This window comes from Bos taurus, chromosome 10 (assembly GCF_002263795.3).
Source record: "Bos taurus isolate L1 Dominette 01449 registration number 42190680 breed Hereford chromosome 10, ARS-UCD2.0, whole genome shotgun sequence".
NCBI lineage: Eukaryota > Metazoa > Chordata > Mammalia > Artiodactyla > Bovidae > Bos > Bos taurus.
Genome location: NC_037337.1, coordinates 100,406,225 through 100,432,547, shown reverse-complemented (window position 1 = coordinate 100,432,547; position 26,323 = coordinate 100,406,225). Strand labels below are relative to the sequence as shown.

Here is a 26,323-nt window from a genome sequence, read left to right as displayed (position 1 = left end):
AAAGCATCAATTCTTCGGCACTCAGCCAACTCTCACATCCATAAATGACTAATGGAAAAACCATAGCTTTGACTAGACATATCTTTGTTGGCAAAGTAATGTCTCTGCTTTTTAACATGCTGTCTAGATTTGTCATGGCTGTTCTTCCACGTTGCAAGTGTCTTTGAATTTCATGGCTGCAGTCACCATCTGCAGTGATTTTGGAGCCCCAAAAAATAAAGTCTGTCACTGTTTCCGTTGTTTCCCTGTCTATTTGCCATGAAGTGATGGGACCAGATGCTATGATCTTAGCTTTTTGAATGTTGAGTTTTAAGCCAAATTTTTCACTCTCCTCTTTCACTTTCATCAAGAGGCTATTTAGTTCCTCTTCGCTTTCTGCCATAAGGGTCATGTCATCTGCATATCTGAGGTTATTGGTATTTCTCCCGGCAATCTTGATTCCAGCTTGTTCCTCATCCAGCCTGGCATTTCGCATGATGTACTCTGCATAGGAGTTAAATAAGCAGGGTGACAATATACAGCCTTGATGTACTCCTTTCCCAATTTGGGACCAGTGCATTGTTCCCTGTCCACTTCTTGACCTGCATACAGATTTCTCAGGAGGTGGGTACGGTGGTCTGGTATTCCCATCTCTAAGAATTTTCCAGCTTGTTGTGATCCACACAGTCAAAGGCTTTAGTGTAGTCAGTAAAGCAGAAGTAGATGTTTTTCTGGAATTCTCTTGCTTTTTCTATGATCCAGCAGATGTTGGCAATTTGATATCTGATTCCTCTGCCTTTTCTAAATCCAGCTTGAACATCTGGAAGCTCTCAGTTCACATACTGTTGAAGCCTAACTTGGAGAATTTTGAGCATTACTTTGCTAGCATGTGAAATGATTGCAATTGTGTGGTAGTTTGAATATTCTTTGGCACTGCCTTTGGAATTGGAATGAAAACTGACCTTTTCCTGTCCTGTGACCACAGCTGAGTTTTCCAAATTTGCTAGCATATTGAGTGCAGCACTTTCACAGCATCGTCTTTTAGGATTTGAAATAGCTCATCTGGAATTCCATCACCTCCACTAGCTTTGTGCATAGTGATGCTTCCTAAGGCCCACTTGACTTCACATTCCAGGATGTCTGGCTCTAGGTGAGTGATCACACCATCATGATTATCTGAGTCATGAAGATCTTTTTTGTATAGTTCTTCTGTGTATTCTTGTGTAACCTCTTAATATCTTCTACTTCTGTTAGGTCCACACCATTTCTGTCCTTTACTGTGCCCATCTTTGCATGAAATGTTCCCTTGGTATCTCTAATTTTCTTGTAGAGATCTCTAGTCTTTCCCATTCTATTGTTTTCCTCTATTTCTTCCCTTGATCACTTTGGAAGGCTTTCTATCTCTCCTTGCTATTCTTTGGAACTCTGCATTCAGGCAGTATATCTTTCCTTTTCTCCTTTGCCTTTCACTTCTCTTCCTTTCTCAGCTATATGTAAGACCTCCTCAGACAGCCATTTTGCCTTTTTTGCATTGCTTTTTCTTGGGGATGGTTTTGATCACCACCTCCTATACAGTGTTATGAACCTCTGTCCATAGTTCTTCAGGTACTCTTATCAGATCTGATTCCTTGAATCTATTTGTCACTTCCACTGTATAATCATAAGGGATTTGATTTATGAATGGCCTAGTGGTTTTCCCTGCTTTCTTCAATTTAGTCTGAATTTCGCAATAAGGAATTTATGATCTGAGCCACAGTCAGCTCCTGGTCTTGTTTTGCTGACTATATAGAGCTTCTCCATCTTCGACTGCAAAGAATATAATCAGTATGATTTTGATGTTGACCATCTGGTGATGTCCATGTTTAGAGTCATCTCTTGTGTTGTTGGAAAAGGGTGTTTGCACACCAGTGCATTCTCTTGGCAAAACTCTGTTAGCCTTTGCCCTGCTTCATATTGTACTCCAAGGCCAACCTTGCCTGTTACTCCAGGTATCTCTTGACTTCCTACTTTTGCATTCCAGTCCCCTATGATGAAAAGAACATCTTTTTTTTGGTGTTAGTTCTGGAAGGTCTCGTAGGTAGGTCTTCATAGAACCGTTTAACTTCAGTTTCTTCAGCGTTAGTGGTTGAGGCATAGACTTGGATTACTGTGATATTGAATGGTTGGCCTTGTCATTTTTTTGATTGCACCCAAGTACTGCATTTTGGACTCTTTGTTGACTATGAGGGCTACTCCATTTCTTCTAAGGGATTCTTGTCTGCAGTAGTAGATATAATGCTAAATCACTTCAGTTGTGTCTGACTCTTGGTGATCCCATGGATGGCTGCCCGCCTGGCTCCCCTGTCCATGGGATTCTCCAGGCAAGAATACTGGAGTGGTATTCTTTCTTCAAGTAGGTATAATGGTCATCTGAATTAAATTTGCCCATTCCAGTTCATTTAGTTCACTGATTCCTAAAATGTCGATGCTCACCCTTGTTCTTAGTTATCTTGAAAGGAGCTGTTCCTTCTGTCTGCTTCTTAAATATCAGTGTTCCTGCTCATATAGCTTTCTTTCCCTTCATCCCCTCACTTTAGTTATTCTCTTTCGGGATTACGACATCTATGACTTTAACTCCTGTATCAATTAACAGTGGCCCCAGCTTCTCTCCACAACTCCATATGATGCAGTGATTTAGTCACTTAAGTCATGTCCGATTCTTGTGACCCTATGGACTGTAGCCTGCCAGGCACCTCTGTCTTTGGGATTTTCCAGGCAAGAGTACTGGAGTGGGTTGCCATTTCCTTCTCCAACTCCATATAGCCTCCTTGAATGTCATATAGATATACCATTTATTACATGTTTAAAACTGAATTCTCTTTATTCTAACTCATAAAGAAACAAAACTTATTCTTTCTCCTGTTCTGGCTACCTCTCTAGTCTTGTCTCCTGCTACTTCGCAGCAGGCAGCTCTTCCCCTCAGCCACGTCAAAGTACTAGCTCTTTCCTGAAAGCACCATTATCTATCTCATCTTGGTATACTTTGGTCTGAAATACGTTTTGTTTTACTTTTGTGCCCAACTGTCTCCTAAAATATGGTTGAAGCATTACTTTCACTGGAAAACTTTATCCACACCTGTGAGAAAGGATGATAAGGTACAAAATTATAGAAATCTAAGACGGCAGTATTTGCTTGGTTGTTTCTGCCTTTTCCTCTCTGCTGTTGCTTAATCTGTGGTTGCTGTTGCTGCTGCTGCTAAGTTGCTTCAGTCATGTCTGACTCTGTGCGACCCCACAGACGGCAGCCCACCAGGCTCCTCTGTCCCTGGGATTCTCCAGGCAAGAACACTGGTGTGGGTTGCCATTTCCTTCTCCAATGTATGAGAGTGAAAAGTGAAAGTGAAGTCACTCAGTCATGTCCAATTCTTTGCAACCCCATGAACTGCGGCCCACCAGGCTTCTCCATCCATGGCATTTTCCAGGCAAGAGTACTGGAGTGGGGTGCCATCTGTGGTTAGGGAGGTTGATTTGGGCCATGCAGTGTTTATCAGGGCCACAGAGGAAGTGCTCCCAGGTCTACTTTGTCACTGCCTGGACAGAGCTAGATGCTCTGGGGCCCTGCTGAGAGGTACGTGCGTGCTCAGTCACCAGTCGTGTCTGACTCTTTTCGACCCCATGGACTGTAGCCCGCCAGGCTCCTCTGTCCATGGGATTTTCCAGGCAAGAGTAGTGGGGTGGGCTGCCACGTCCTTCCTTCTCCAGGGCATTGTCCCAACCCAGAGATCGAACCCAAATCTCTGGCATCTCCTGAGTTGGCAGGTGGATTCTTTACCACTGAGCCACTTGGGAAGCCTGGAATTTTAAAGTTAACAGTTGTGGTTCACTGTGTGTGATCAGCTTGGCCAGAGAGAAGAGGCACTGATCAGATGCCCACTGCCCTGCTGACTGTTCCTCGCTTTATACTTGTCTTGTAAAATTTTAATCTTTGCACAGTGTGCCATAGCAAGAGGTAGATATTTTTGTTTTAGCTCAACATATGCAGGTACTCTCTAGTTCCCAAATACTAAGGACTCTTAAGAGGAGCAAGTTGTCTCTTCTAGTCACTTGAAATTTCTGCTACTGTGACTTGATGGAGAGCCAGATACAAACTGTACTCTGTTATCTTTTTATGAAAGACATTCATTCTCTCCATTTAGGGACTTAAATAATAATCCTGCTTTGCAGAAACTTTCTAACTAGGTACTCAATGGCATGTCTCATTCAGATGGGTAGAAGGCATGGGTTCTTAAAGTTAATTATGGTTATGGTAAAAATAATGATGATGATAGCAAACATTTATATAACATTAAGCATATGCCAAGCACTCTTCTAACTCATCTATATGTGTTAATTCTCATATTAACCCTAAGGTTTTATTCTATTCTCCTCACTTAAGAGGAACCTAAGGTACAGAGAGGCTAAGTAATTGCTCAGATTACTTGCTATTGGGAATCCAGTCAGGGACAGAGGTGGAACTGGCGTTTAAACCTGGGCAGACTCTGTGCTCTAAACCTGGGACCGGCAAAGCTGTCTAGAACAAGTCAGTAAATATTTTAAGCTTGTGAGCCTACGGTCTCTCTCACAGCTACTCCAGCTCCGCGTTAGAATGAAAGCCGTCATAGACAGCTTATAAAGGAATAGGTGTGGCTGTGTTCCAGTAAAACTTTGTTTATTAAAACAGGGTGCAGGTCTGAGGATTGTAATATTCCTACCCCTGCTTTTAAACCAGTGTTTTTCAAAGTATGTGTTGTGGCTTTGTCCCTGTGATTTTTTTCCTTTAACCCTTCAGTTACTTAGAATTGTATTGATGGTTACCAGATATTTGGAGTATTTTCTGTGTAACTTTCTGTCATTCTGATTGAATTTTGTCTTTGAATTATGTCAGAGAACATACTGTGTATTTTAATTTTTTTAAATTTATTTAGGCTTATTTTGTAATTCAAAATTTTGTTACTTTCATGTGGTTTCCTGTGCACTTTAAAAGTATGTATTCTGCTGTTTCTTTTTTTCCTTCTGTTTGTTGTGCTATTGTTGTCATTTATTTTATAGCTTTCATTTTCATTCATTTTACATGCTCTGTAAACTCTATAATAACTGTTATTATGTTTGCCTTAAACAGTTTTCAAAGAAAATTAAAAATAAGAAAAGTCTTTTTTATTTACCATTTGGGTACACTTCATTCATATATGTAAATTAAGTCTCTCTTTGGTATCATTTTCTTTCTGCCTGAAGAAACTTCCATTATCATATCTTATAGTGCAACTTTGTTGATGATGGATTTTTTCAAAATAAAGTCAAAAAATACTTTATTTTGACCCAAGTTTTGAATATTTTTGGTAGGTATATAAGTCTGTGTTGATGTTTTTTCCCCTTCAGCACTTTAGCGAGGCTATTAATTGTGATTTGATGTGCATAACATCAGATGAGAAGCCTAGGGTAATTTTTAAATCTTTGTTTCTACACACCAAAATTGTCTGTCTTTTTTGGCCACTGGTTCAACAGTTTGATGACCGTGTGTGTTAATGTGTTTTTTCTGTGCGTGAGATTATTCTGCTTGAATCTTGAGTATCTCAGATTTGTGGATTTGTATTTTTTTTAATCAAATGTAGGATGTTTTGCGGAGAAGGCAATGGCAACCCACTCCAGTGTTCTTGCCTGGAGAATCCCAGGGACGGGGGAGCCTGGTGGGCTGCCGTCTATGGGGTCGCACAGAGTTGGACACGACTGAAGCGACTTAGCAGCAGCAGGATGTTTTGGCCATTATTTCTTCATTTTTGTTTTTGTTTTCTTTCATCTTTTTTTCTTCTTTTGTTGTCATAATTACCTGTATATTATACCACTTGAAATTTTCTAAAGATGATGAGGCTCTGTTAATTTTTTTCCTTTGTCTTTCTGTGCTTTATTTTTGATAGTTTCTGTTGCTATGTCTTCAAGTTCATTTATCTTTTCTTCATTGTATAAGATGCTGGTAATCCTTTGGAGTGAATTTTCATTTCTGATAATTTAACATTTATATTTACAAGTTCAACATTTTTTTTCTTTTATATCTTCCATTTCGCTTTTTATTCTTTATATGCTTGTTTTAAAATAATTCTTGAGCATCTTGAACATTTCCATCTTAACTACCAGTGTCTCCTAATTTTAATCATATGTGTGATACCTGGGTCTGTTTGTAATAACTGATTTTTCTCCTGGTTATTGGTCCCATTTTCCTCTTTTTTAACATGTCCAGTAATTTTTTAATTGGATGCTGGACATTGTGTGTATTATATGCTCAATGCTGGACTTTGTCGTATCTCTTTAAAGCATTTTGGACATTGTTCTTATAGGTGGTTAAGTTCCTTGTGAATCAGTCTGGTTCTTTAGAAAAGCTTGCTTTTGAGCTTTTTTGGTCAAGGCTAGAGCAGCTTTTCTCTAGGACTACTAGTTAAACTTCAGTACTCTGATGTGATGCTCCTGGAATCTCTGCTGAATACACACTGAATTCGAAGATATATCTCCATTCTTGCTGTTGGAAGTCTGAAAAATCCTGACCCTTTGTGATCTCTAGTAATTGTTTAGCTTTAGCTCCCCAGTAATTGTTCTTTTTTCAGAAGTGTTCTTTGCATGGCCTCATGAATTTCACCCTATGCACACAAAGATTGGTGTTCTCCGGGCACCTGTAAACAGGTTTTCTAGAGTTCTTTCTCTGCCCGCAAACTGTAGCAGTCTTGGCCTCTCTGAACTCCAGGCTCCATATTCTCAAATCAGCAAATCTTCTGGGCTGTATTTGGATTCCACCTTTCTGTGCTGAAGTCTGTAAATTGCCTCCTAGATGAAGGCTAGGGCAACTGCAGAATATACCTTGTTTGCTTCCCCCTCATTCAGGGTTTATACTGCTTCACTTCCTATTAAAAATGTCCAAAAGCACTTGTTTTATATATTTTGTATGGTTTTCTAGTCATTTATGGCAGGGGGCAAGTTCAGACCCTGATACTCTTTCATGACTGAAATGTCATCTCTCATGTTTCTTAACCTCTGTTATACTTCCCATCTTACCATCCCCTTTTCAACTCTTTATCTCTTCATCTCCTTCTCATCGCCTATGTAACTTCCACTGAATTTTTAATTTTATTTATTTTTCATTTCTAGAAATTCTGTTTGTTTCCTTAAATTTGCTGCGATGCTTTTTGTAATCTTCCATTCTTTCACCATATTAAGATATTTTGAAGCCTTAAATTTTATTTCTCTGCTCACATGAGTAGAGATACTCTCTAGTTCCCAAATACCTACTCTGCGCACATGAGTAGAGAAATAAAATTTAAGACTTCAAAATATCTTCATATGGGGAAAGAATGGGAGATTACAAAAAGCATCCCAGCAAATGTAAGGAAGGAAACAGAATTTCTAGAAATGAAAAATAAACATAATTAAGAACTCCAATGTCTGATGCTTTTCAAGGTTGATTTTGCTGTTTTTAGTAGCTTGCTGATTCTCACTCATGGTCCCTTATTTCCTCTGGTTGTTCGGTATGACGTTGTTTGTTTTATTTTTATTGAATTACTAATTGTAGGTATTCTTTGAGGGATGGATTACAGGATCAGTCCTCCACATAGAATTTGTATTTGCCTGTGCCCCATTGTTGAAAATGCTTAAAAACTCTGCGGTCTTTAGGACTACTCTGAATGAAAGTTTTCATTTGAAGGACTCACGATTAGCGTGGCTGTAGACCCTACGACTATGTGAAGGTCACCGTGGCTGCACACTTTCAAGGGGGTTTTCTCCTCCATTGTGCATTGCTGCCCCGCTCTTTGAAAAGGGATGGTTTCTTGTTCTCCCTTACTCTGAGGAGTTCACTGCTTTAGCCAAAGGCCTGCAATTCAATTCCCTACCTTGGGCAGGCCCTAAGGTTTATCTTCTATTCATCTTCAGTCTGCAGAACAAAAATCAGGCTTCCCAGAGTTAGCTGATAACTTTAGAATTGAGTGGGTATAGGAGCTCTCCTACTTCTAGGATTCCCATAGAAAATCACTTTGGTGATTTTGGTTCTCTCTAAATTCCTTGACAACTCAAAAGTGCATTTAAAAAAGATGTTTTTACATTTTATCTAGCATTTTTAGTTTTTAGCAAGAGATGTATAATAGGGTGTTTTGTCAATCCTGCTGGCAGGCTACAGTCCATGGGGTTGCAATAGTCGGACATGACTTAGCGACTAAACCACCACCATTACCGTCAGAAATGGAGGTCTTTCTTCTGTTTCTTAATGGGAAAAGCTACACATATATGAAAATATTAATAAGATGAAATGCATCCGGCCTTTCTATGAGGTCTATAAAATATGTGTGTGTTTTTATGTTTGTAATAGCCATGAGTAGTGTTTGTTTGCCATTTATAATTTGGTTCATTTTGTATTCATTTGCTTTTTTATTTCCCTTGCCCTTGGACTTCTTGACCATAACTCAGCGCTTGGTTTCAGTTGGACTTGATTCAAAGAATGCAGTTTGCGTTTGGGACTGGAAAAGAGGGAAAATGTTATCTATGGCTCCAGGTCACACAGATAGAGTAAGTATTCTGCCTTGGAGTTTCTAAAGGGTATTGGGTGGGAAGAAGCCAGAAGAGAGTCAGGGGATTTTATGTTTCTGTGTTTTGTTATTGTTACTGTCAGTTGTTTGTATGTAATTAAAAATTTAAAGTGTAATTGAAAGTGCTTATAAGATTTTAGAAGGCATAAATGTGTTGTAATACTCAAAAACATAACTTGATATGTAGTTTTAGCGCAAAACCTTTAATCCAGTGTTTGCTTTGGCAAAAATGATGAGTTTTAAGTTGTCCAGACCTAAATTAAAAAATTGAATGGCTCATGCCTAGGCTCTATTTATTATTTAGTTTCGTTTATCATTGATTTTTTATAAAAGTATTATAGTTAGGGTAAATAATATTGTGTGTGTAAATTTGAAATTATGTTAGAGACCTAACATTTTTCACTTTGGAAACATGTTAAAAATGTATTCCTTATTCCATGTTGTATGAGATTAACATAATGAATATATTGTAGTCAGCTTTTTAATTAAATATTATACTACTTTTATAAAAATACATCAAAAATTTTGTCATAAACTCTTAAAAATGTCCTAATTTTTTTGGTGTATAGTAAAGTCCTAACCTGAACTAGCATAGGAGCTATAGTCATTGATTCTATTTGGGGATAGTCTATGAATTGGTAAAAGTTGTATAAAAATTTTTGTATGCATTTGTATTTTGGAAGATAAACTTGGTTTTGGCATATTCTCAGAGGGGTCTGTTATACACAAACAATTTAGATAATAAAGTGTTAGGTGCATTTTATTATACAGTTATGTATTCTGACTTACTTAGATCAAAGCATTTCACACATTAGTACTTTGGACTTAGTAAATAGACTGATTAAAAGTACTTTTAAAGGTTCATCAGTATGTTTTTCATTTAATCTATATTATGGTGAGTTGCTAAATGTTTATTTTTAAGATGTGTTCTTTCTTCATTGTCACTAAAAACTATCACTTTGTAAATTTTTAGAGGTAGTAAGCATGTTAGGTGATTATGCAGGCAGTTGTCAAAGAAACATGGTGAAGACTACCATAGAGCAGAATTGTTTTTTCTGCTATAAAATTTTTTTTCAAATATTAAGTGTTATTTATTGTTAAAGTTCATATTTCTAATGCATATTTTATTTCATCTGGGTTTTTTCTTGTTTGATTTTGTAACAAAGATTTATTTGTTTATAACTTATGGAGTCTTAGAAATTAAGTCTGGGGATTTCCAAAATTTATACAATAACAAAAATTTAAACAATGTAGAAAACTGGAAACAGAATTTTTACTGTGAAATAAATATTTGGATCCTTTATGTAAGTAGTTCTATGTTATAGAAAGCTGCAAAAATGTTCTCATTTTTATTTCTAGCTGCAAAAGTGTTAAGTGTATGTTCTGTTCATTATCTTTCCTCTGTAGAATTTATGCAGGTACCTGCCTCATGCCCTAGTTCTGTTGAATCATTCTTGTTATTTATAGACCAAAAATTTTTTTTAAATTAAAAATAGAGGTGTTAATTTTCACTCTAGTAGTTGTTTCATATGGTTCATAGAAACTAAGAAATGGTTTTGTTTCGTTTTGCTACTTTATTTCTGATAGGATTTTTTTTATTTCTGATAGAAATGTAAAATTCTAATTTTTATTTATTGAGGAATATAATTTTCTGATATGTAGACTTTTGGGCTACTTGGGCTTTTGGACAGGATTCTTAAATGGTTCTCAAAATAAGTGTCTTAACAATGAATCTGATATATATTTTTTACAGATATTTGATATTTCTTGGGATTTGTACCAGCCAAATAAACTTGTCAGCTGTGGTGTAAAACATATCAAGGTACTAGAAGAGTCTTACTTATAATAGTCATGATTACTTATTCTCTGCTACTAAGCACACATCACACTGCAATTTATACACACACACACACACACACACACACACACACACACACGCATATGTTTAAAATCAGAAGCCTCAAAGGACAAAAAATTGTGACTTACCCATTCAAATAGCTAATGAATGCTCTCATCAATGAAACTTAATGATATTTAAATTTAAAAGCTTCATGATTTCTGTGCATAAATATAGCTTGTTCTTTTCCTTTCAGTAAGTCCCAGTTTCAGTCTGTTATTTTCTTCTAAATCAGTGATTATCAACTTCGGCTGCATATTAAAATCACCTGGGGGAAATTAAAGCATAGTATACCCAAATCCCCACTGAGATGTACTGAGAGAGAATCTCTGGAGAGTGAAGCCCAGATATTCAAATGATTCTGATGCTCAGCAGGAGTTAAGAACTGTTGTTCTAGAATCCACCTCGGTGCTCTGCTATAGAGTGACCACTGGACAAATGTGGCTCTTGAGCATTTGAAATACCAAGGTGACTGAGGAAATGAATATTAGCTTCGCTTTCATTGCTAACCTATTCCCAACTTTTTAATCTAAGTTTATGTAGTTTTTTTCTCCCAGAAAACTAAGGGAAATAGCATATTTTTAAAAATATTCCAGTTCAGCCCCCTTTGTTCTTACAGTGAGGATTGAAGCCAGTGTCTGTCTGCTGTGACATTGAGGCTAATGGCAGCACTAGGATGAGGAGGTGGACGTTGAGTGCTGTGGAATCATAAGGGGGCTTCACGGGTAGCTTCTCGTCTCCTGCTCTAATATAGCACAGAGTACTGGAGGTATTTATATTAGGAGCCTTCTATGGTCATTTGATTATACTGTGTACTTTTTAGTTCTGGAGTTTATGTGGAAATGCTCTGACCCCAAAACGAGGGGTCTTTGGGAAGACTGGTGACCTTCAGACCATCTTGTGCCTGGCCTGTGCAAGGGATGAACTAACATATTCTGGCGCACTCAATGGGGATATATATGTTTGGAAAGGAATCAATCTTATACGAACAATACAAGGAGCTCATACTGTAAGTATATTTAAATATTTTGAGTACTTTTAGGTATTAATTACTTACTTCCTTGTCTTAGAATGAAAAGTTCCATAATATAGCAGACATTCTAATCAATTCAGTTACTTGAAAACTGCTATTACAATTGAATTAATTTGTCTATTTGTTTTCAAGATTTCAATGAACAAACATTATGCAATTAAACTAGTATAATTAGTATTTTGTTCAAACCATTGTTTTAGTATGGTGTCTTTTTCATTATTGGAAAAAGCTTGTTAAATTTAACCTAGAAGAATTCTAGATTAACCACATTAGAATAAAACTAGTGCTTTTGTGGCTAATTTACCAGTGGGAAATTTGGGGATAGTACTAGAATAATACTAACTTTTTAATTTTAATATCATTGATTGAGTGAGTGACAAATTTTTGTACTTCATGAGATTTTCATATAATAAGTTACCAAACCAGGAAAAAAGATCTGTTGTTAAAACCTTTCAGTGTTTTTTCAGAAAGAATCTCACAGACATAGAGAGTGAAGTCACGGCGGGAAGAATGAGAGAGGAGATAGGGAGTTTGGGAAGGACATGTACACACTGATGTGTTTAAAATGGGTAACCAACAGGACCTACTGTATGGCACATGGAACTCTGCTTAATGCTCTTTGGCAACCTGGATGGGAGGGGAGTCTGGGGGAGAATGGATGCGTGTCCCTTTGCTCTTCACCTGAAACTATTACAGCATTGTTAATCAGCTATACTCTAATACAAGATCAAATTTTTTTAAAAGAAAACCTTTTAGTGTTTTTTGACTTGGTCCTTTTAGCAGTTGGGTCCCTCACATAGTGAAGGGAACTAGAGAACATAGAGCCACCATATTGTTATCAGGAACATCTCAAGTAGAAAAGCTATTAAACATATAAACATGAGAGCTTCCCAGGTGGCATAGTGGTAAAGAATCCACCTGCCAGTGCAGGATGTACTAGAGACGTGGGTTCAGTCGCAGGGTCAGGAAGATCCCCTGGAGAAAGAAATGGCAAGCTGCTCCAGTATTCTTGCCTGGGAAATCCCATGGACAGAAGAGTCTGGTGGACTACAGTCCATATAGGGTTGCAAAGAGTCAGTCAGTCATGTCTGACTGAGCACACACACACATATTAATATGAATCACTATTAAATATATAATACATTTCGTGTTACTTATATTTAAGAACTGCTTAGAGCAGGTGTTGCTTTCAGCAAAATGTCTGAAGACCAGAAATAGCAGATTCTAGCTAAAGTTGTGGCATTTCACATTTTGTACCATCAGTATAAAAATACCAGTTTGTTCCTCATAGTCATTAGCCCAGGATGTGATCACTATTGTAAATTTTTGCTTATCTTCTGGGTAAAAAATATTAACTATTTGTTTTAATTTTCTTTCCCATCTATTTGTGAAATTTCTTATATTTACTGACTACAGTTGACCCTTAAACAACATAGGTTTGAACCTCAAGGGTCCACTTGTATGGGGATTATTTTCAGTAGTAAATACTGCATGTGTGTGTGCGCGTGCATGCACGCTTATGCTCAGTTGTGTGTTATCTCCCAGAGTTTGCTCAAACCCATATCTATTGAGTTGATGATGCCATCCAACTATCACATCCTCTGTCACCCTCTTCTCCTGCCTTCAGTCTCTCCCAGCATCAGGGCCTTTTCCAGTGAGTCGGCTCTTTGCATAGGTGACCAAAGTGTTAGAGTTTCAGCTTTAGCATCAGTCCTTCCAGTGAATATTCAGGATTGATTTCCTTTAGGGTTGACTGGTTTGATCTCCTTGTAGTCCAAAGGACTGTGAAGAGTCTTCTCCAGCACTACAGTTCGGAAGCATCAATTCTTTGGCTCTCAGCTTTCTTTATGGTCCAACTCTCACATCCACGCATGACTACTGGAAAAACCATAGCTTTGTAGTACTACACAGTTTGTGGTTGGTTAAATTCACTGCTACTGTGGAACTTCAGATATGGAGAAATCTTGGATGTGGAGGTTCACTTCTAAGTTATACTAGAATTTTTGACTCCAGTAGAATTCTTGACTCCACAAAACTCCTGCATTGTTCAAGGGTCAACTGTACTTGAATTTCCTTTTCTATTAATCGACTTTACTTATCCTTTGCTCTTTTTTTTGTTATTGTTGTTGTTGGATTTTATTTTATTTGTGTGTTAGTCATACACATTGACATATACATACACATTTTGACAGTCATACACATTGCAAGAAGAAATGGAATAGCCATTATGGTCAACAAAAGAGTCCGAAATGCAGTACTTGGATGCAATCTCAAAAACGACAGAATGATCTCTGTTCGTTTCCAAGGCAAACTATTCAATATCACAGTAATCCAAGTCTATGCTCCAGCCAGTAACGCTGAAGAAGCTGAAGTTGAATGGTTCTATGAAGACCTCAAGACCTTTTAGAACTAACACCCAAAAAAGATGTCCTTTTCATTACAGGGGACTGGAATGCAAAAGTAGGAAGTCAAGAAACACCTGGAGTAACAGGCATATTTGGCCTTGGAATACAGAATGAAGCAAGGCAAAGACTAATAGAGTTTTGCCAAGAAAATGTACTGGTCACAGCAAACAGCCTCTTCCAACAACACAAGAGAAGACTCTACACATGGACATCACCAGATGGTCAACACCAAAATCAGATTGATTATATTCTTTGCAGCCAAAGATGGAGAAGCTCTATACAGTCAACAAAAACAAGACCAGGAGCTGACTGTGGCTCAGATCATGAACTCCTTATAGCCAAATTCAGACTTAAATTGAAGAAAGTAGGGAAAACCACTATACCATTCACATATGACCTAAATCAAATCCCTTGTGATTATACAGTGGAAGTGAGAAATAGATTTAAGGGCCTAGATCTGATAGATAGAGTGCCTGATGAACTATGGACTGAGGTTCGTGACATTGCACAGGAGACAGGGATCAAGACCATCCCCATGGAAAAGAAATGCAAAAAAGCAAAATGGCTGTCTGAGGAGGCCTTACAAATAGCTGTGAAAAGAAGAGAAGCAAAAAGCAAAGGAGAAAAGGAAGATACAAGCATCTGAATGCAGAGTTCCAAAGAATAGCAAGAAGAGATAAGAAAGCCTTCCTCGGCAATCAATGCGAAGAAATAGAGGAAAACAACAGAATGGGAAAGACTAGAGATCTCTTCAAGAAAATTAGAGATACCAAGGGAACATTTCATGCAAAGATGGGCTCGATAAAGGACAGAAATGGTATGGACCTAACGAAGCAGAAGATATTAAGAAGAGGTGGCAAGAATACACAGAAGAACTGTACAAAAAAGATCTTCACGACGAAGATAATCACAATGGTGTGATCACTCACCTAGAGCCAGACATCCTGGAATGTGAAGTCAAGTGGGCCTTAGAAAGCATCACTACGAACAAAGCTAGTAGAGGTGATGGAATTCCAGTTGAGCTATTTCAAATCCTGAAAGATGATGCACTCAATATGCCAGCAAATTTGAAAAACTCAGCAGTGGCCACAGGACTGGAAAAGGTCAGTTTTCATTCCAATCCCAAAGAAAGGCAATGCCAAAGAATGCTCAAACTACCGCACAATTGCACTCATCTCACACGCTAGTAAAGTAATGCTCAAAATTCTCCAAGCCAGGCTTCAGCAGTATGTGAACTGTGAACTTCCAGATGTTCAAGCTGGTTTTAGAAAAGGCAGAGGAACCAGAGATCAAATTGCCAACATCCGCTGGATCATGGAAAAAGCAAGAGAGTTCCAGAAAAACATCTATTTCTGCTTTATTGACTATACCAAAGCCTTTGAATATGTGGATCACAATAAACTGTGGAAAATTCTGAAAGAGATGGGAATACCAGACCACCTGATCTGCCTTTTGAGAAACCTATATGCAGGTCAGGAAGCAACAGTTAGAACTGGACATGGGACAAGAGACTGGTTCCAGATAGGAAAAGGAGTACGTCAAGGCTGTATATTGTCACCCTGCTTATTTAACTTCTATGCAGAGTACATCATAAGAAACGCTGGACTGGAAGAAGCACAGGCTGGAATCAAGATTGCCAGAAGAAATATCAATAACCTCAGATATGCAGATGACACCACCCTTATGGCAGAAAGTGAAGAGGAACTCAAAAGCCTCTTGTTGAAAGTGAAAGTGGAGAGTGAAAAAGTTGGCTTAAAGCTCAACATTGAGAAAACGAAGATCATGGCATCCGGTCCCATCACTTCATGGGAAGTAGATGGGGATACAGTGGAAACAGTGTCAGACTTTGTTTTTGGGGGGCTCCAAAATCACTGCAGATGGTGATTGCAGCCATGAAATTAAAAGACGCTTACTCCTTGGAAGGAAAGTTATGACCAACCTAGATAGCATGTTGTAAAGCAGAGACGTTACTTTGCCAACAAAGGTCCGTCTAGTCAAGGCTATGGTTTTTCTGTGGTCATGTATGGATGTGAGAGTTGGACTGTGAAGAAAACTGAGCGCCGAAGAATTGATGCTTTTGAAGTGTGGTGTTGGAGAAGACTCTTGAGAGTCCCTTGGACTGCAAGGAGATCCAACCAGTCCATTCTAAAGGAGATCAGCTTTGGGATTTCTTTGGAAGGAATGATGTTAAAGCTGAAACTCCAATACTTTGGCCACCTCATGTGAAGAGTTGACTCATTGGAAAAGACTCTGATGCTGGGAGGGATTGGGGGCAGGAGGAGAAGGGGACGACAGAGGATGAGATGGCTAGATGGCATCACTGACTCGATGGATGTGAGTCTGAGTGAACTCTGGGAGTTGGTGATGGACTGAAGGCCTGGTGTGCTGCAATTCATGGGGTCGCAAAGAATCGGACACGACTGAGCGACTGAACTGAACTGAACACATTGCAAATATTTCCTCAGTCTGTTTGTTTTTACTTATATCTTTTCTCATATGAAAAATTTAAAAATCTTCCTTTATGGCTTGTGGATAACTTCCGTACTATATAAAGTTCTTTCACAGCCGAAAGTTACATAAGTGTTCTTCTGACTCTTTTCTAACATATTTGTTTTTTTTTTTTTATAGTTAGAATTTTGTCTGTATGTTTTGCTTTTGTCTGATTCATTTTTGTATATGTTATAGTTTTAACTTCATTTTCTCTTATATCATTAATTACCATTTTGGTCATATATGAGTTCCTATATATACATAGATTTATTTCTGGATCATCATCTGTATTTTCTGATCATTTCACTGTTCTTTTGCCATATCAAAAAATCTTTATGTGGAGTTCTAGTCTCACATGTAGTGTATTTTCTTAAAAAGCATATATTGTTAAATTATTTTTTTCCCTCTTCTAGGCAGGAATTTTTAGTATGAATGCTTGTGAAGAAGGCTTTGCTACTGGCGGCAGAGATGGCTGCATTCGTCTTTGGGATTTAACTTTTAAACCAATTACTGTGATTGACCTCAGGGAAACAGACCAGGGGTACAAAGGTAATGACACAGCAGGTGCCTCGTCACCAGGCAGAGTCTTCGTGTGTCAAGGGCGGTCTCCTTCTCTCCGCAGATTCAAAGTGTGTTTATAAATGTAAATGAGGCTTATGTTCACTCCTGCATACTGGATACATTTAATTAAAATCCTTCTGCTGATGAGGAATTTTGCCTGAAGACTGTGTAGGTTTACTGTTATGACAAAGTTCCTTTTCTTGTCTAATGCCAGCTATAATGGGACCCACAGAGAGATGTGATAAGTACTTACTTTGGTAACCTTAAATTTTGGAAACATTTTACTATTTGAATGCTAAATGTAACTTTAGCAAATAAACTGTTGAAAATAATGTGTTGAGAGTTAGAGGAACTTTTGTTTAAGATTAAGTGCAATCTTAACTTATTTTAACTTAATTTAAGATTGTTTAAGTATATGTGAGTTTTTCCTCCATCCAAATTTGTCAGCAACCAAGATATAATTTTTTCTTTGGAGGATTTTTAAAAATTTGATGTAATAAAACAGTCTTTCACTACAAAAGTAAACGTATTACCCACTAGTGTTGTATTGTAGGAGTAGGATTGGGAGTTACACAGGCCTATGTTTATGCCATATTGTAGTCACTTACTAGACATGTGACCTTGGGCTGCATACCATCATCTGTAAAATGAGAAAAAGAAATATCTCAGAGGATTAAATGGGCTAATATATGTAAAAATTTTAGGAGAGTGTCTGGTACATAATGATCATCCAGTAAATGTTAGCTGTTATACTGTTTTCAAGAGTTTTGCTGAGCATTTTTGTACTGTAAAGTTTATAAAATAATTTGACACTTCTTATTTGATTCTCATAACACTGTAAGTTACACAGTACCTCATTGCTGACCATACTATATAAATGAGGAAACTGAGGGAGACACCAGCTTTCCTGAGGTTGCAAAAGGGATTGTATACAGAAAAAGTAGAAATCTTTCTTCTTAATGATTTTATGAGCGCATTGAAGAGATGAAATATAGACACATAAAAATCAGATTATTCTAAGAGAAAAATAAAACAGTTCTATGGTGGTAGTTTGAGAAGGCGATGGCACCCCACTCCAATGTTCTTGCCTGGAGAATCCCAGGGACAGGGGAGCCTGGTGGGTTGCCGTCTATGGGGTTGCACAGAGTCAGACACGACTGAAGTGACTTAGCAGCAGTAGCAGCAGCATGGTGGTAGTTATGGGCTTCCCTGGTGGCTCAAATGGTAAAGAATCCACCTGCAATGTAGGAGACCTGGGTTGGGAAGATCCCCTGGAGGAGGGCATGACAACCTTCTGCATTATTCTTACCTGGAGAATCCCCATGGACAAAGGAGCCTGACGCACTACAGCCCATTGGGCTGCAGAGTCAAACACAACTGAGTGACTAAGCACATGAGGGTAGCCCCTGAATAATTACTCTGGATGACATGCACTGTGTTACAAGACGTTGACTGAGGAAATGATCAGACTACGACTGATGTTGACTAATGAGGAAGAGGAGTGTATGTCTTGAAGGATGGGTAGAAACTGGGTATATAAAAAGAAATATTTCACATAGAAAACAGCATGGATAAATGAAGAAAATGTGTTCCTTCTATCTTACACCTCAGGCATAAAAGATACAAAAATTAATAGGGGTTTAGGCAGGTTAGCATTCTGTTATTACAGTACTGATCTTAAGTACAATTCCATTTTGACTAGGTTTGTCTGTGAGGAGTGTGTGTTGGCGAGGAGACCACATTCTAGTTGGAACACAGGATGGCGAAATTTTTGAAATTGTGGTTCATGAAAGAAACAAGCCTTTCCTAATTATGCAAGGGCATTGTGAAGGCGAGCTGTGGGCACTTGCTGTCCATCCTACTAAACCTTTGGCCGTGACTGGAAGCGATGACCGTTCAGTCAGGTAAGCAAATCACAGAGTAATTGCATAGGCTGGAATTTGTCCTTAGAGCAATGGAAGAAAAACTTAAAAAAAAACACCTTAGTTTTAAATTTTATCAGCTTTGATATAACAAATGAACATAACAGATGCCAACAGTGTATAGCATTAACAACTATTTATAAGATTTGGGTTTTTCTCTTAAAAGCCTAAGTTGGAGTTTGTTTCATATAAAAATATACAGAACTACCTCCTCTTTTAACAGCTGTGTAATAGTCCCCTATGTACTATAGTTTATTCAGTTAAACTATCATTTGGTGAAAGTTTAGGTTCTTCCAGTTTTGTACTTCTAAATGCAGTGCTTGCAGTGAATATCATTGTACCTTTGCTGTTTAGTCCATGTGTAAATAAGAATATTTCTGTGATAAATTCTTATTAGTGTTCAAAAGATACATGCATTTTAAATTTTAATAGATAGTGCCTTACACAGAGGCAATAACAATTTACACACCTGTCAGCAATGTGTGACAGAGCCTTTTCTCCCACACTCTTGCCAGCACTAATCACCCCAAACTGTGAAAAATGATACCTTGTTATATTTTAAAATATGCTTTTCTCTCATATTGAGGGATCAATATGTTGATCAATTGTATGATCAAATGTATGATCAACATACAAATCAAAAAACGTATGTTTTCATATGTTTAGAGGACATTTATATTTCCTTTTCTTTGACTTGTTTGTTCAAGCTCTTTGCATATTTTCTCTTAGTTCATTGGTCTTTTTCTAATTATGTTAATATAGGATCCTATACCTGTCTATATATGCAAGCAGCAATTAGCCTTTTGTCTATGACTGGTTTTTAAAGTGTGATTCCTAGACCAGCCTCATCAACATTACAAGGGAACTAGTAAGCAATGCAAATTTATCATGCCTTATACAGGACCTTGTATAAGGAATCCACCAATTTAGGATTTTCTAGACACTAAAGTTTGAGAAGCACTGATCAGTGATATCAGTTGAGATACTTTTCCCACTTTGATACTGTCTTTTGTCCCCATTTCATCTGTATTAATATTTCCATTTGTATCTCTAAAAGATAACTCTAAACACCACCACAACACTGTTATCACTGTATTCCTTTTGCTTCTTAGAATTAGACTTATAATAAGGTCCATTTATTGCAATTGTTAATATGTCCTTTGAATCTCTTTTATTCTATAGCTTCCCTTCTTCGCTTTCTGATTTTTCTCTTTACAGTTTATTTGTTGAAGAAACTTAATATTTGCCCTTTAGAGTTCTCCACATTCTGGATTTGAATACCTATAGTATATTTTAATGCATTCCCTCTTCCCTGTATTCTGTAAACTGATAGTTAGATCTAGAGTTTGATGAGATGCAGTCAGTTAGGAATTTTCACTTAGAATATTTCCTAGGTAGTAATGTGTATCCTTGTTTGATGGTAATATGTAGTCTCCTTTTTGCCATATTTGCAGCCATTGATGGTTGTTATCTAGATCAGTACTTCTCAAACTTTTTAAAAATTGTTGCTCTCCTAATGAGACTAAGACATTGCTCCCCCTAATTGCACTCCTTCCCTGTGAAATTTTAGCACCACAAAAAATTGTATGTATGAATGTATTAATATGAATGTGTGTATGTATATATACATATATGTATTTGTACTGTGGCACTTAAGAGAGCCACAAACTACTGTAATATTTAAGATTTTCACCCCTAAGAACTAATTTTTAGCTTTTGAGGGGCAATATTACCCCTGTCGAGAATATGTGACCTAAATCTGTTATGTTATTGAGTTTCAAGTAGTTGTATTCTAACTCTTTCATTTATGATTCATTTTTTAGCTACCATGTTTGTATAAAAAGAATTTCTCCTCATTAACTGTTTGATTATCCTAGATAAAATTTGCACAGGAAAAGCAGAAAAGTGCATAATTCTTTAATATTTACAAGTAAAAAATACTTGGTTCCATAGAATCCTTTCTATGGCCTCTTCACATTTCTTGCCATTTTTTTGTGCATTGTAGATATCTTTCTCCTTTATTTTTAGCAGCTCCTTACATATTATGGATATTAAACCTTTGGAATGTAAGTTGCAAATACTTTTCACCACCTTGTTACTTGCTTCTTTATTATGCTTAGATCTTTTGTCATGAAAAAGGTTTTTGTTGTTATTTTGTTTTATGCATCTGAATTTATCAACATTTTCTTTTATGACTTCTGAGTTTTCTAGCACAGAGAAATCCTCCCTAAGGTTAAAAAGTTTTCTAGTATATTCTTCTAGTGTATTAGTGGGTTTATTTTTTATGTTTAACTCCTAATCTTTGTAAAATTTACTTCAGTGTAAGAAGTGAGATAGGGATGCAACCTGATTCTTTCCAGGTAACTACTGATATTTTAAGTGGTATGTTAATCAATCATGCCACTTACTATATTTGTGCTACTTGGTTTTATGTAGATAGAAGATGCCATAGCACTGTCCACATGGAAACTTGGTGTGGGGCTACACTTGACTCACATGATTTGCTAGGAGTTTCTTCCATTTTAGGAGGACAGCTGGTACTGGCTGCTTTCATAAAAAGGGCAGCTGGTCCTTTAAAAAGTAATTGTGTTGCCTGAAAACTGGGTTCACCTCTTGGTGGGTGTCAAACCAAAAGACACAGTCAAAGCAAAGATCAAGAGAAGAAAGGATGTATTACTACCTGCAACACGTAAGAACACCAGGATCTTTCCCAAACTAGCATCTCCCCAAATAGCAAAAGTGGGGAAGTTTTAATTGGAAAGTGTTATAGGGCAAGTCAGGATTTTTAGCTTCTGTTCCTAACAAAAACTCAGAACCAACAATGGTTAAATCCACTGGAGAAAATGAAGTTCACTGTTAACATTATTGGTTCTAAAAGACATGATTCAAGATTGTGTGTGTATGTGTGCAAAATTGTGAAGAAATAATATGGTGAATAATTGTAAGGCTTTAAACACCTTAACTTTTATAGGCTTTATAATTTGTCTATAAGCCAATCCCCCCTACATATTTTTTACCCCAGTCTGAGTCCACTTGATGTTGTGCTGGATGACTGCTTTCTCACTAGTGTCTTTGAAGATATTCTAGCCTGTAGTTATTCCATGCAAACTATTCATAAAAGCTAATTATTTATCACTTCAAACTTGGCATTGACTCCTCAAATAAACCACTTAGTAGTACCAATAACATTTGTTGACTTATCAAGACTCTAGGAAAACCACTCAAAAGTATTTGCCTTGTTTTACTATGTTCGTGGATCGGAAGAATCAATATAGTGAAAATGAGTATACTACTCAAAGCAATCTATAGATTCAATGCAATCCCTATCAAGCTACCAACGGTATTTTTTACAGAGCTAGAACAAATAATCTCACAATTTATATGGAAATACAAAAAACCTCGAATAGCCAAAGCAGTCTTGAGGAAGAAGAATGGAACTGGAGGAATCAACCTGCCTGACTTCAGGCTCTACTACAAAGCCACAGTCATCAAGACAGTATGGTACTGGCACAAAGACAGAAATATAGACTAATAGAACAAAATAGAGAGCCCAGAGATAAACCCACACACCTGTGGACACCTGATCTTTGACAGAGGAAGCAAGAATATACAATGGAGAAAAGACAATCTCTTTAACAAGTAGTGCTGGGAAAACTGGTCAACCACTTGTAAAAGAATGAAACTAGATCACTTTCTAACACCATACACAAAAATAAACTCCAAATGGATTAAAGGTCTAAACATAAGACTGGAAACTATAAAACTCTTAGAGGAGAACATAGGCAAAACACTCTCCGACATAAATCGCAGCAGGATCCTCTATGACCCACCTCCCAGAATATTGGAAATAAAAGCAAAAATAAACAAATGGGATCTAATTAAAATTAAAACCTTCTGCACAACAAAAGAAACTATAAACAAGGTGAAAAGACAGCCTTCAGAATGGGAGAAAATAATAGCAAATGAAGCAACTGACAAACAACTAATCTCAAAAATATACAAGCAACTCCTGCAGCTCAATTCCAGAAAAATAAACAACCCAATCAAAAAATGGCCAAAGAACTAAATAGACAATTCAAAGAAGACATACAGATGTCTAACAAACATATGAAAAGATGCTCAACATCACTCATTATCAGAGAAATGCAAATCAAAACCACAGTGAGGTACCATTTCATGCCAGTCAGAATGGCTGCAATCCAAAAGTCTACAAGCAGTAAATGCTGGAGAGGATGTGGAGCAAAGGGAACCCTCTTACACTGTTGGTGGGAATGCAAACTAATACAGCCACTATGGAGAACAGTATGGAGATTCCTTAAAAAACTGGCAATAGAACTGCCATACGACCCAGCAATCCCACTGCTGGGCATACACACCAAGGAAACCAGAATTGAAAGAGACACATGTACCCCAGTGTTCATCGCAGCACTGTTTATAATAGCCAGGACATGGAAGCAACCTAGATGTCCATCAGCAGACGAATGGATAAGAAAGCTGTGGTACATATACACAATGGAGTATTACCCAGCCATTAAAAAGAATACATTTGAATCAGTTCTATTGAGGTGGGTGAAACTGGAGCCTATTATACAGAGTGAAGTAAGCCAGAAAGAAAAACACTAATACAGTATACTAACGCATATATATGGAATTTAGAAAGATGGTAACGATAACCCTGTATGCGAGACAGCAAAAGAGACACAGATGTATAGAACAGTCTTTTGGACTCTGGGGTGGGGGTGGGGGTATGATTTGGGAGAATGGCATTGAAACATGTATAATATCATATAAGAAATGAATCGCCAGTCCAGGTTCAACACAGGATACAGGATGCTTGGGGCTGGTGCACTGGGATGACCCAGAGGGATGGTATGGGGAGGGAGGTGGGAGGGGGGTTCAGGAGTGGGAACACGTTTACACCTGTGGTGGATTCATGTTGATGTATGGCAAAACCAATACAATATTGTAAAGTAATTAGCCTCCAATTAAAAAAGTATTTGCCTTGTTTTTAATTAACTGTTGGTGTTATTCCCAAACCCTCAACTCTGTAAGCAACTGTTCTCACCCAATGGCTAATTGTCTTAAACAAATTTATTTTTTCTGGAGAGAGTTCTTCAGCTGCAGCAATCCAAAATGATTTAGTTAATCCATTACCAATAAGCAACTTTCTTTGCTTGTCTAAAAAATGAGCCACTTGGTTTTTTTACTTTCTTCGTAGGTTTTTTAAAGTAAAACCTCATTTTAATTTTTGAATGTGTAAAGAAATTCTGCTACAATGAGATTTTAAATTTTCTAATTTTTCTGACTATTGCTTTCCTGTGAGTTGAAAATATCATGATAAGTGCTTAGTCTGGTAATGTTAATGTACCTTTGTACTCTTTTAGGATAGCTATAATATCATTGAATAATAAACATAGTGCTTTATCATCTAATTCAGTAGTTGCGTAATCCACACTCTACTGTGCCTTAAAACACAACATTCATTCAGTTTTCTCTTTTTTCTTTCTTGTTATGATGTGATGGGTATGTATTGGAGATAAAAAATAATAAAACGCCATGATGTGACAATACACGTAGCAGTTGAGATTCTGTCGGGTTATAATAGTGTCAGTGTAATTTGTAGTGCATCAGAGGAGCCGAACGAAGTGATGAGTGCCACCATCTGCCTCTGTTCTGTAAGCATTCAACTCTGCCTCTGCAGTGTGAAAGCAGCCACAGACAGTATGAAAACAGGGCAGGGTGGCTGTGTTCCCATAAAACTTGATCTGTAGACACTGGAATCTGAGTTTGAATTTCATATAATTTTCTCATGACTCAAAATGTTATTCTTTGATAATTTTTTTCAAACATTTACAAATGTAAAAATGAGGGGGATCAAGAATGCACAGTAGGAAGATGTGGAGCTCACCTCCCCTCCACAAATACATCAAAAATATGTCTACATATGGAAGCATTCTCACAGAAAACTAATTGGAAACTGGCAGAACTCCTATACAACCAGAGCTGCAAGAAAGATCTTCATGTGACTTGGTAGGATGGAAATGAAAGTATCAGGTTGGAACCTGCACCCCTGGGAGGGATTTGAAAGGAGTCAGTCTGCATGGGAGGACCTAGCCCTGGAGAGCGAGCAGGCTGAGCCACAATCTGGCCGAACCAGTTCTGGGGTCCAGTGCAGAGGAGATAAGCCCCCTTGCTTTCTGGGACAGCCACTGGGACAGACAGAGGCCTCAAGTCTAGACTCCATTTTGAAGGAGTGGGCACATGTTGACTTGCCAGTAGCCAAGATGGAGAGAGCCTTGTGCTGGTGGCTGCTACCACACCCACACTCTTCAGTCTGAGTGGAGCAAACGTCCTGGCCCTGCTCACTCCACCACAGCCTGGCACAAGATTTAGGCCAACCAGGCCCTGGGAAATGACACAGAGACAGACCACGGGGCTCAGGGTGGTAGCAACCATTGTCATCACACACAGGAGCATGCAGCAGTTGGCCTCCCAGCAGTGTTCCCTGGTCCCACCTACTGCACACTGCAGATTCGTGCTCGACCTGGGGCAGACAGATCCTGGGCAAAGACTGCCACTGAGGCAGCCCAGATCTCTGGCAGCAGTGCAGCCCCTCAGTTCCTACAGCCACAACACCCTGATGCCCAGCCTCAGCCTGTTCCACACCACAGCCTTGTAACAGATCTGGGCTGAAGATAACAGAGGAAGGGATGTAATCTCAGCCTGCTTCTAAACAGAGCCATGGACGCCTGCACAGGTTGCATGTAGGTCCTCTGTGAGTGCACAAGCATCACTTGCTTCAGCACTCGCTTCCTTTGGGGCAGGGCACATGTTCAACGGCAACAGAGCCTCGTCAAACCCAATCATCAGGGCTTCTACTGCAACAGCTGAGAAGGCAGTCTTGTCCTTGACAGAGTGGCAATAGCCATGGAGCAGAGAGGAAGTCCTGCTATACTCCCTGAACAGGCTTTAGATCCTCCAGCACCTCTGCCTGCCTGTCAAGGGGATAATGGCTAGCATACCCTGGGAAAAGATGTGACTGGCATTCATCCCAAAGCCAACCCTCGCACCAAAGGCATTGGACACACATAGTCTACACAGGGACACTCACACATACAATCATCTTAAAAACAGCTCTATAAGATTATAGTATAAAACAGTTTCTTCTAAATTTATAGAGACAGAGTGGGAGGGAGGCTCTAGGGGGAGGAGAGATATATATGTATAGTTATGACTGATCCACATTGTACAGCAGAAACCAGCACAGTATTGTAAAGCAATTACCCTCCAATTAAAAATAAATTTAAAAAAGAAAGTAAAATGAAAAGGCAGATGAACTACTCCCAATTAAAAGAACAAGAGAAATTCCCTGAAAGATTACAAATAATGAAACAGAGGTCACCAGTCTACCAGACCCCAAGTACAAAAAGGTGAAATAAAAATGCTAAATTAATTAG

At 38.1% G+C, this 26,323-nt stretch overlaps 1 protein-coding gene across 12 annotated transcripts in view; it reads left to right on the top strand.

Annotated features, from left to right (window-relative positions):
* EML5 (EMAP like 5) overlaps window positions 1-26,323 on the top strand; it is a 159,836-nt gene that overhangs the window by 27,501 nt on the left and 106,012 nt on the right. For all 12 annotated transcript variants that reach the window (XR_009496058.1, XR_009496057.1, XM_059890529.1 and 9 more), the window contains exons 3-7: window positions 8,440-8,538; window positions 10,312-10,380; window positions 11,279-11,464; window positions 16,797-16,932; window positions 18,647-18,848. Coding sequence is in view for 10 of the 12 variants with exons in the window: in XM_059890529.1 (XP_059746512.1) it covers window positions 8,440-8,538; window positions 10,312-10,380; window positions 11,279-11,464; window positions 16,797-16,932; window positions 18,647-18,848 (692 nt within the window). In the remaining 2 variants the exon portion in view is untranslated. The remainder of the gene's footprint in view (window positions 1-8,439; window positions 8,539-10,311; window positions 10,381-11,278; window positions 11,465-16,796; window positions 16,933-18,646; window positions 18,849-26,323) is intronic.